Here is an 11726-nt window from a genome sequence, read left to right on the forward strand (position 1 = left end):
GTCAGGCATGATCTTCCTTTCATAAATCCACATTGGCTGGCCCTGATCCCCTGATTTTCCTACATGTGCTGTGTGATGGCACTCAAGATGATCTGTTCCATGACCTTGCCCAGAACCGAGATCAGGCTGACAGGCCCATAGTTCCCTGGATTGTCTTTCAATTATTTCAACATTGCAAGGCAATGTCAGAGCTGCAAAAACTACCAGGGAACTTTTTATAAGCACCCAGGTACCTTTCCAGAAGAAAAAGGTTGGTTCTTTTGCCCACAAATGAGTTGATAAGAAAACACTACCTACACCTTGAAAAAAAGGCACCTGGGTACATCTGGGCCCTTGCTCCTGCCCAGGGGCTTTGCAGCGTGGAGGTGGTGGCCACAGAGGAGCAGAGCGTGCTCGGCTCAACTTCCCTCCCTGTCCCACAAAGCTCAGGAACAGAGCTTCGTAATAAAACCGTACGTTTAACACTCCTTCACCAGTCTTTGCAGTTCTACAAGCCAGACACTGGCCGTAGATCTGAGATCACTCTGCAGAAGTGCAACACATCCAACCAGAGATCTTTAGGAAGCTGCAAACACGCAACATCCCTTCCAGACCTGAAAAATCTGTTGTCACAGCTATGTTGGACAAGGGGAACTCCAAAACCAGGCTTTTATAATTCAATAGGTCTGTTTGCAGAAGAAAAATGGGAGGTTTCCCCCTGCTCGCACTGTGCAATGAGATGCTACCGAGTCCTCTTAAGCCATGGGGCTGCGTAGCTCCAGGTGGGCAGAGGTCACATAACTGTGGTGGGAGAGGTAGGAGCTGCCCACATTTATTACCCACCCATCCCAAGGGCATTTCTGTGAGTGCCTGGTCCGCCAAGGCAAAGGCACCGCGGCCAAACACCATCCCTGAACCCAAATGGGCAGGCAGATGCCTGAAGGCTTTCCAAAGCAGCAGAGGTCCCCAGAAGACTGCAGAGTTGCATCCCCACAAGTGGGAACAGTTTAAATCCAAGTAAGCAGCGAGGCACAGGGGAACAGTATCTAGACATTTTTATTATTCAGTATTTACGGCATCCAGAAACAAGGACACACGAACTCCGCAGGTACCCGGAGATGGGCAGGGACAACAGCAAACAGCCCGTGCTGTTCAGGGTTTTCTCCAACGCTTAACCTCAAACTCATCAGGACAAAAGAAAAAAAAAGTTTAAAATAAAAAAAATCCCAAACTTTCAGCAGCTCTGACATAACACACAGCCAAAACTGGTCTGACTGTGTGTTCAGATTTTCTTGAAAACCAGCCCCAGCTGTGGGAGCTTGCTGGTTTCCAGGAACAGCCTTTCTCCAAGAGATGGGCACCTGTGTGTCCCCAGAAAGCAAGATGGTTCAATAAATCCCCCCAAGAGCAAGGGAAGGCTTTTACAGTCTCGACAGCTTGTAGTTACCTTCCACAGGAAGATTTGCAGCAGCTCAGCCAGCAGGACATACAGGGGATACAGGATCCCAGGTCCCCGTAGCTTTGACCTTTCTTTGCTTACAAAAGGTTTCCTCCCATTTGTGGTGGCCTTGTTGTATTCTAATGGGCACAATCCCAGACAGAAGGCAGGAGTAGTTGGAGACCAAACCCATCTCTGAGCATCCCAGGTCCTTCCCACCCAAGTGGGGCCAAAGCTCCCAGCAGGGCTTCGAAATCTAGAAATCAAGCTGACCCATGGGCAACAAAGCAGGTCAGACTACACTTGCCCCTGCATCACCAGAAATCATTCCCCACAAGATGGGTAGGGAATGAGTGGGGTGAAGAGGCTGCTAACAGCAAATGGAATGGATGATCCCTGCGAGACGTGCAGATACTTGCAAGACAAGCAGATCTGGGCTATGTAATTGGGGAAAAAGGAAATAAAAGAGGAAAAATGAAAGCTTCGCTACTAATAGTGGAGCTCTCATATTGCTTCTTACCACTACTGCTATTGAATGTTGGACTCCTAAATCCAGATTTTTTTTATTCAAAGGCTGGAACTATTACCACCAAAGCTAAAAACAATACATTAAGAAAATCAATAATTTGCACCCAAGTTTTTCCTTTCAGCTCCTTGCAGGAACAAACCTCTTCCCGAACACTCCAGTTTAAAGACAGCAAAAGTAAAAGGGCTTCCAGAGCTCCCGGCTTTTTTTGGTGCCAGCAATGCACAGCAAGGAAGGACCGTAAAGTGCACAGACTTGAGCTTCCCAAAGTTCAGCTCAGTCAGATGAAGGATTTAGGAGAGAGTTGAAGGCAAACACAGTCTCCAGATGGAGAGTCCATAAGAACTTGGGCTCTTCTGCCCAGAGGCTCAGATCAAGAAGACAATGTCATCGGACACCATGATCTGGTTGTCATCTTGCATGTGGGCCAGTGCCACCTTCACTTCCGCCATCGAGAAGGGCTCAGGGTTGTCACGGTTGATGGACTCCATCATGTTCTTCAGACCCACAGACTGGGCATGGGAAGTTTTGAAGACCTCCAGGAGCGCCGCCTTGAATGCTTTCAACCTGGTCAGGTAAGGTGAGAAGTAATCCCCCTCAGAGACCAAACACAAGTCCTTCCCCTTCCTCCCCACCTCAGGATGCCTCATCCCTTCCCTATTCCAGAAGCAGCATCCAGCAGGAAAGCCGAAACCGGAGCTGGGAGCACCCACCACAGATGCACCTCCAGCATCAGACAACAGCTTGGACGCACCATTGTGGGACACACGCAGGGACAGATGCCTCCTCCAGCCCCAACTCACCTTGGCTCACTCAGCTCCGGCTTCTTTGCTTCGCCAGCGGCCGAGGCTTCGGGAGTCTTGGGAGTATGTGCCTGGACTGGAGCAGAAAGAAAAGTTATCTTCAACCTGCCTGGTGTCCAAGTACCCAGAGAGCAAAAGCACTTGGCCTTAGGATGGGGTGGGTGATGTCAAACGCCCTCCCAATGTTGTTACTTCTGCAGTAGTTTGGAAGAGGACAGAAAAGAGAGAAAAAAAAAAAAAACAACAACAAAACAAAACCCCAAAAAAACCAGCAATACTAACTCTCCTGTCACACACAGCCACACAGCATTTTGGAAAAAAAAAAAAAAATTTCATCTTGATTTGTGGGCTGGATCGTCCCACACCAGGGACCCCAAGGTATCACTGCTCCCCAGGTGCACAGACCCACCAGGGCAGAAGGCAGCAGCACCCTCAGGAGCCAGGTGCCAGCAAAACCCCAGGGACTCACCCTCAGGCATCTCCTCCTCGGCGTCACTGAAGTCATAGGGGTCGTAGGAATCCCCCTCACCTCCTGTGCGTGCCTTCTTTTTCCTGGGTGGGAGAAGAAGAGGTCACCCCTGCTCCAGCTGAACTGCAGACCTCAGGACCTCCCCCCCAACCCTGAGCTCCTGGAGACATCTGGCCAAGACCATGCAGGGTACCCGTGGCTCACAGGTAAGCCACCCTCCAGCCACAAACTCCTGTCCATGGCATGGGACCCAAGCCAGCACCAGCCCTGAGGGTTGTGGGCTGTCACAGGATCACAGAAGGGCTTGGGTTGGATCATCTAGCCCAACTCCTCTGCCATGAGCAGGGACACCTTCCACCAGACCAGGTTGCTCAAAGCCCTATCCAACACTTCCAGGGATGAAGCATCCACAGCTTCTCTGGGCAACCTGTGCCACTGCCTCACCACCCTCATTGTAAAAATCTCTTCTTTACCTCCAATCTAAGTCTACCCTCCAGGTAGGGTCTCACCAGAGCAGAGCGGGCAAATCCCCTCCCTTGACCTGCTGGCCACACTGCTTTTGATGCAGCCCAGGATATGGTTGGTTTTCTGGGTGGCAAGCACGCACTGCCCATCACATCTGGTTTTACATCCACTACTATCCCCAAATCCTCTGCTGGGTGGCTCTCAATCCATTCATTCCCTAGCCCATGCTGATATCGGGGATTGCCCCAACCCAGGTGCAGGACCTTGCCCTTGGACTTGTTGAACTTCATAAGGTTCACGTGGGCCTGCTCCTCAAACTTGTCCAGGTCCCTCTGGATGGCATCCCTTCCCTAAGGCACATCAACTGCACCACTCAGCTTGGTGTCATCAAGCAAACTTGCCGAGGTTGCACTCCATCTCACTGTCTGTATCATTGATGAAGATATTAAATAGTACTGGTCCCAGTACAGATTCCTGAGGGACATTACTCATCATCAGTCTCCATTTGGAGATTGAGCTGTTGACTGCAACTCTGGATGCGACCATCCAGCCAATTCCTTATCCATCGAATAAGGGTGTCCCCCTATTACAAACTGCTCAACCTAGTGCATCATCACTCACAAACTGGAATATTTCCCCAAGTCCAGTGTTGCCCACTGCAAGCTCAGAAAAGGCTGGTGCCCCTTGCATGACATCTCGCCCTGCTCCTTGCTCCTACCTCCTCATCCTGCGCTCCTCCTTGGGCTGAGACTCCTCATCCTCCTCCTTCTCAGTCTCTGAGTCATCCTCCGCCTGCTTTCTGCGCTTCTTCTCCTTCTCCAGCACCTGTGTGGCAAAGACAGGATGGACTCAATCCCCTTTTCCACTCAAGCTGCTTTCAGGGGCCAACCCTGAAGAACCCAATATCCCACTGCCAACCCATCCCCACCAGCAGCCCAGGGTGCTCAGCCTACACCAAACCTACCCTTTCTGACAACAAATTCAGGAGCCCCCGAGCACCAAGGGACAACTTCCCCCCACCTTTTTGAAGTAGGCGAACTGCACCAGCTCCAAAGCTGCCTCAGCGTCCTGCAGATCGACTGTCTTGTTCATCCTGGCCTTGGCGTGGGCCGTGGAGAGGCGGATCAAGGTCTCCAGGGTACGGGCCGTGACAGGGGAGGTCTGGTGAGGAACAGAGAGAGGCGGCTCTGCGAGGCTGACTCCCACCGTGGCATCCCACCAAGGGTAGAAAACACCCCTAAGGCAAGAGGGGACCCTGTGCCTCAGTTTCCCTCCTCCTGGCCTGAGAGGGAGCTGCTCCCGGGGCTCACCCTGGCAATGTCCGAGTTCATCTGGCTCTGGCTGCGCAGGCGGGAGTACTCCTCCGCTATGTAGCTCGCTGACTCCTGGGTCAAGATGGGCTTAATCATCTTTGCTACGTGGATGTACTTTCTCATGAACTCCATGCTGACGATCTTCTCCCTGTGGGGAATGCATGCACAGCCATATCCTCCACGGTGGGGATGGGCAAAGGATGGTTGCAGAAGTGGGTTTCCCACTTTTTAGCCTTCACAGGTGTCCAGGCACATGGGGAATGCAGCTCCAGATGTTCCCCACCTGACTAGCATGAGAGATCAAGCCCAGAGCAGGGCTCCCTTGGCATTCTGCCCATGTACCTCCCCATGGACCACCTGGAGCATCGCTGGCACCAGCGCTCAGCCACTGCATGGATACTCAAGCCAAACCTATCAACTCACAGTGCTGGAAACCCCCCCAAGTGCTCCAAGGAATGTGGGATTAAGGACTCACTTGCGGCGGTTGGGCCCGTGCAGGAGGTCATCATGTTTCTCATACACTTGGAGCTCCTGTTCCTCCTCCTGCACGAAGTCGGGGTCCTCCGTAGCCAGGATCTCCACGGCACTGCCCAGGGGCATGGCTGGAGCGGGAAGGGTCACAAAGAACAGGCTTTTAGCCTCTGGAGCAACTTCCAAAAGCCACCAAAAGCAGCCTTCAACACAGCCAGGGATGTTGAACCCAAAGAGCTGTCACCAAGGGGTGACAACCCGCTGAGGAAGGACAGGACTGAACAGCAAGGAGGATGCAGTTACAAGCAACTCACCATCCCCATCCTGCTCGTTGGGGTTGCGGTAGCGGTGCATCCGTAGGACGTGGTCTGAGATCTCCCTGTCCTGTTCAGGGTCCATCTGGTCCAGCACGATGAACAGCAGGTCAAAACGGGAGAGCAAGGAGTCCTGCAGGCCGATGTTTTCCATGGGTGTCTTGTACTGGTCATACTGCAAGAAGACAATATAAGGGGTTACAGGAGACCCTCATGGGACAGTCTTGGCTGCCAGGGAGGCTGGGAGGAGCTCCTCAGACCAGGCCTTAAAAGATCGATGTCCAGGCAGGTGGACACCACACTAAACCCAGCCTGCTGTAGCAGTAAGGCCTCTTTTCCCCATTCTGGAAAGTGGGCATAGCTCTCATTTGCAAGGAAAACACCTATTTTTTTTGCGATCCCAGATCAGACACCAAGACTGAGGCTCATCATGAGGATGAGGGTCCACTGGGCTGTCCCAAGACACCCAGGCAGCACTGAGCCAAGGTGAGAAACCCCCTCAAGCCCCTCTCTCCTCCAGGAGGGCCATGAGCAGCAGCAGAGATCAAACCAACCAGGTCTTCACTGCCCCATGGATCCCAACCCCAGCAAGAACCAAGTCACTGGTTTGGGGGGATTTTTGGGTTTTCGCAGCTGCCTCCTCCACCAAGACAGCTCCCAGCATCCTGCCTCCCTACGGAGGGGACCAGCAAACACCAGCACTCACCCGGCCGTAGACGGGGTTGGCCGCTGCCAGGACGCTGCAGCGGGAGTTGAGGCGGGCGTGGATGCCAGCCTTGGCGATGGTGACGCGGCCCTGCTCCATCACCTCATGGATGGCCGTGCGGTCAATGTCGGACATCTTGTCGAACTCATCAATGCACACCACTCCCCGGTCAGCCAATACCATGGCCCCTGCTTCCAGACGCCGTTCGCCTGGGATGGGGTGGGAGTATAAAAAAAGGCCACCCATCATTCAGCAGCCCCACACATCTCCTGCCCTGCCATCCTCCTCCACCACCCCTGTGACTAGACTAAGCCTCAAAGAACAGCAGGACCCTTCAGGGCTGCCTCTCCTACCCAACATGACAGCAGAAGGAGGACACTTAGGATGAGGAACAAGCCCACAAGGAAGACAAAATCCAGGCTGCTGCTAGCCCCCACATCAAGTAGAAGAGGAGAAGAGAAAACCACCATCTAACAGAGATGGATAAAATACCCCTAAACACCATTATCGTTGCCATAAAATTTCTGGATGTAACACGTCCTCCAAGCATGTTTGGACCTTGCAGAGTCCCTCCCAGGTGTTGAGCATCCCCCTCTGCCCGCTCCCACCAGGAACCAGCCACCTCCTCACCGGTTTCTTGGTCCGTGGTAACGGCGGCAGTCAAACCAACACCAGAGGAGCCCCTGCCAGTGGTGGGGATGGCACGGGGCGCGGTGCTGAGCACGTACCGCAGCAGTTGAGACTTGGCGACGGAAGGGTCTCCTGAAATGGAAAGGACTGCATTTAATAATCACACATCACCTGGATAAGGTGTCCAGTTTGGGGCTCTTCAGTGGGGGAAGAAAGAAGGGGACAGAGAAGTGGGTTTGTTCACTCTTCAGAAAGGAAGGTGATCAGATGACCTTGCTTCCCTCAACGACCCAACAGCAAGAAATAAAGATGAAGTCAGAGTTTCGAGAGGTGCATGGTGACAGGACCAGAGGCAACGGGGACAACTTGGAACACAGGAGATCCCAATTGGATAGTGGAAGAAAAAGAAGTCTCCTTTGAGGGTGGTCAAATTCTGCCCACAGAGGTGGTGGGATCCCATCCCTGGAGATGTTCAAAACCAACTGGACAAACCCAGAGCAACCTGATCCACCACTGACACTGGCTCTGTCCTGCACACACACTTGGACCAGAGGCCTCCAGAGGTCCCATCTAACCTCAGTTACTCTATGAAACTAAGACCAAGAAAATGCTCCTTCATGACACCCCCAACAACACCAACTGAGGGTGCCTCTGCCCAGTCTTTCCAGACCTATCAGCAAGATGTTGATGTCTCCTCGGATGCGGCTCCCATTGTCCAGGACCTTCTCCACCCCTCCAAGCAGCATGCAGAGAAGTGCCTTCTTGATGTACTCGTGTCCATGGATGCTGGGAGCCAGGGACCTCGCCAGTTGGTCAAAGATATCCTAAGGGAGAAGAGGCAAAGCACAGCCCGTCAGACGGACTGCAGCAAATAAGAACAAGGAGCAATGCTCCACAAGTCCATTTCAGAACAAAAAAAGGAGTTTATTCCTATCACAGAACCACATGGATGAAAGTTATTTAGAAAGAAGACAAGCATTTGCCAGAGTTTTCTTTCAATGGGGCTCTGAAGCCCTAGACCACCCTGACTGTCATGGTCACCAAAGTAAGCACTGGAAGCAGCAACCCCTGCAAGAGCAAGGCTTTCTCCTCTCCACAATGTGAAGCAAAGGTGAGAGCATAAGACCAGGCTGGGGAAGACATCCTTTCCCTCCATATCTCATTCTGGTTTTGAAGAGGGAGATCTTTCTCCTGCAAAGGAACTTCTCCGGCAACCAGCTGGCAGGGTCAGGACCCACACAACACAGACCGATTTGTGTCTCGACAGCTATGCACAGCAGAGCTGCCAGCAGGTAGGAAGGATCCTCTGCTAGCAGTACAGAAGCAGCAACAAAAAAAAAAAAACGGGACCTGATAAAAGCCTAAGCAAAAAGTGCGCCAGCAGGCAGGAAGGATCCTCTGCCAGCAGTACAGAAGCAGCAATAAAAAAAAAAACAGGACCTGATAAAAGCCTAAGCAAAAAGTGCAAACAAAGCGAGTGGGAAATCCAGCAACATTGCTAAGAGTGTTGAAGAGTTACTCGCCACCCAAGACATCTCCTTAGCCATGTGCCAAGCCTTAAAGCTGCTCCAGCTGAAGCCTCATGCTCTGATACAAGCTTGCCTTCTAGATCTAAGATTTAAATACCTTGGAGCGACTCTTGCTGAATCTCTTGATCTTGGCCACATCAGCAGCAGAGTAGAGAGGCCGGACGTCTTTGCTCATCTGCTTCACATGGCAGGCAATGAGGATAGTCCTGGAGAAGGGACAAAGCCATGATCAGGTCTGCAAAGCCCACAGGGCCTACAGGTCACAGCAACAACACAGCAGAAACTTCCACAGGGTCATCCTTTGCTCTAAAAAGTCCTGGAGGGGGCTGGAAAGCTCCAAGAGCTGTGGCCCCCTCTATCTGACTGCACTGGGCCATCAATGGAGCATCTTTAAGCTCATCCAATGCTCTCTGTGCACAGCTGGAGCTCACAGCTACACACTGATGCTAAGGAGCAAGATGAAAACCACTTCTAAGTGACTTAAGCCAACGTTTGACCCAGGTCTATGATGGCTACCTGCCTGCCCTAGATCTCATCTTCCAGATATGTGACTTGACTAAAAAGGGTGAGAGGGCTGAAGTGAAGACAAAAGAAGGCTCACCTGAAAGTCCCTGAAGTGTAACCCCCTTTCTTCCCTGGCAGGCAGCGGTACGTCCCCACCACCTGGATGCGGTCCCCAGGCTTCACCTTGTCCACCAGGTCATCATCCAGAATGACATCCACTGAGCGTGGCAGTTGCCCTGCTGGTGCCTTCTCGGGCATCTCCTGGATGGTGATGGTCTGATGGTCCTTGTAGACTGAGAGGCCAAACTCTGTCTCCAGGGGGTTATTCTCTTCATCCTAGAGGAGGAACCCAAATAAAAAGACTAGCACTGTTTCTGAGGAGCACAGGGAGAAGAGGTGGGTCAGCTGAGCAGCGGGAAGGCGGGCTGCATCACCCAACATACACAAGACTGCTGGAAAGGGTTGCTTTATCGGGACTGCTGGAGGCTGAGGTTCACCAGCTCCACAGCCCCCTCCCAGTCTAAAGCTGCCAACACCCATCACTGTTGGTACATTAGGTCTCTCCAAGCCCTGTCCCTACTGCAGGCAGGGGGGACACACCACCCATGCAGCAGGCTGTGTGCAATTGGGACAAAGCTCATGTCAACCTTCCTCTGTTCCCAAATATGGGGTAAACCCTCTACCCAAGGGTACATCCACCCTCCAGGACAGCACAGGCAGGCTGACGCTGACCTGTGTCCCAAGACCAAGACAGGATGACGACCCCCCAAGAATCCGTGCTACAGCAGGACCAGGATCATAACTAACATCTGAACTAGCGAGTCTGGCAGCCTTGTGTCCAACAAAGATTTTCTTCACATGTTTCTAGTAGTTCCCTGGGACTTTCACACGTGTGATTTGTCTTCTTTCTACTCCATGGGCTGTGTCAGCAGAGGGAGAAGGGATGCACAGGGATTTGAGCCCTGGGCTCGGAGCTGCCACATTCTCCCCAGAAGAACCTGCTGATGCTTCCCACAAGGCTACTTCACCTCACCTTGGTAGGGTAGACGGAGCTGGATGGGAAAGCATCCAAGGAGGTCATGTCCGTGTATCGGCGCTCAATAGTCTTCTTGGTAGCTGGGCAATAATGGACGCTCCGGACAATCTTTGGACGAACCAGGGAACCTGAGGTTGGAAGAAAGAGGAGTTAGGGACAGGGATGTCCCACCCCTCCATCAGTAGACAGTCCCCAACAGGGTCTCCAATGATAAACTGCACTTGGGACACAAGCCGCTGTCAACCATGGCCAGAATTTCCTGAGCTCAAAGACCACCCCAACACTCAAAAGACCTTCTGCCAAACCCCTTGCTCCCTTCACTCAGGTTGCCAGGACGTACCATGGCTCCTGGTGGACTCCAGCCCCTCCGCAGCAACCACCTGGACCCACCACCCTCAAAGGGTCTTCCCCCAGTCTCACATTTTGTCACGATGCCCTCCACACAGACAATGCAGCTGAGGAAACAGGCTGTCAGCGTCCGCGGTGAGACGTGCTTGGAGCCAAAGCTGCCCTCCAGCCCGATGTAGAAGTCCTCATACTGCTTGGCGTAGGTGGCATCGACGGAGGCAACAAAATCCTTCAGGGCACGCTGGAAGGCGATCAGCTCCTCAAAGGCGTTGCTCAAGAGCCTGCAACAGAGAGAGGTGACAATGCGGATCAATCAGCCCCTTCTGCCTTCATCCTCAACATTTTTTCCATGCCTCCATGTGCTCCACAAGTTTACTAGGAGCAAGAGGCAAAAAAACCCTCAAAGCCCATCATAGCTCTGTGTCAGGTCCACTGCCACCAACAGCCAGGAGCTGAACAAACCCAACCACATCTGAAAAACCTCACATGTCCCTGAGCTGATTGGCAAGCCTGGTCCAAAATATTCCCAAGCATCCTAAAAAAGGAGATTATTTATACTGTACAATTAACCCCAACTTGCTGCAAAAGGTTTTTGTCAAAACAAGGGTTTGCAAGCTTGGAAGGGATGGATGTCATGGGAGAAAAGATCAAGTCCACATTTTACGTGGGACCTGGTGCATAGGACGAGGTTTGACCCTTCCTTGCCATAAAACACCGGCAAAACCAGGGTTGGACCTCTGACATCCCAGCTAGGACACGGTGCCAAAGGCGAACCCCACCACCCCACACCAACCGGTTGGCCCTCTTCTCGTTCTTCCGCCGCAGGTCGTTGATGCTGACGAGGAGACGGTACTGGTTGTCGCTGATCATGTCCCGGACTTTGCCGTGGTAAATCCCTTGGTCTTCCTGCAAGAGGGGGGGTGGGGGGAACCACCCAAAAAACAACTCACTTTGCATGAACACCTGTCTGAGACATCCCCTCCAGGAGCCGATTCCTGCAGAGCTCGACTCCCTTTAGCCCCACCGACCAAATGAGGGGGGTGTGGGGCAGGGAGCAGGCGCTCCCCAACCCTCGGGGACATGGAGGTGGGATGCAGCACCTGCGTCTCCCAGCGCAGCCCCGCTCCCGGCCTCACCTCATCGTCCAGAAAATCGAGGTAGTCGCGCTGAGCCTCCCGCAGCTCCGCGTCCTCCA

General features: G+C 52.8%; 1 protein-coding gene across 1 annotated transcript; it reads right to left on the reverse strand.

The window, feature by feature from the left end:
* Window positions 1–2311: 2311 nt before the first annotated feature.
* MCM3 (minichromosome maintenance complex component 3) lies at window positions 2312–11721 on the reverse strand (the record flags this gene model as incomplete). The annotated part of the gene is made up of 17 exons (XM_009699601.1): window positions 2312–2510; window positions 2747–2822; window positions 3216–3298; window positions 4399–4505; window positions 4701–4841; window positions 4991–5141; window positions 5469–5595; window positions 5779–5953; window positions 6485–6693; window positions 7115–7246; window positions 7785–7938; window positions 8741–8849; window positions 9245–9483; window positions 10181–10311; window positions 10604–10812; window positions 11325–11437; window positions 11668–11721. Coding segments are annotated over 17 exons (2409 nt in total), but the record flags the coding sequence as incomplete, so codon positions are not given.
* Window positions 11722–11726: the final 5 nt, after the last annotated feature.

This window comes from Cariama cristata, unplaced genomic scaffold (assembly GCF_000690535.1).
Source record: "Cariama cristata isolate BGI_N322 unplaced genomic scaffold, ASM69053v1 scaffold18924, whole genome shotgun sequence".
Taxonomy (NCBI): domain Eukaryota; kingdom Metazoa; phylum Chordata; class Aves; order Cariamiformes; family Cariamidae; genus Cariama; species Cariama cristata.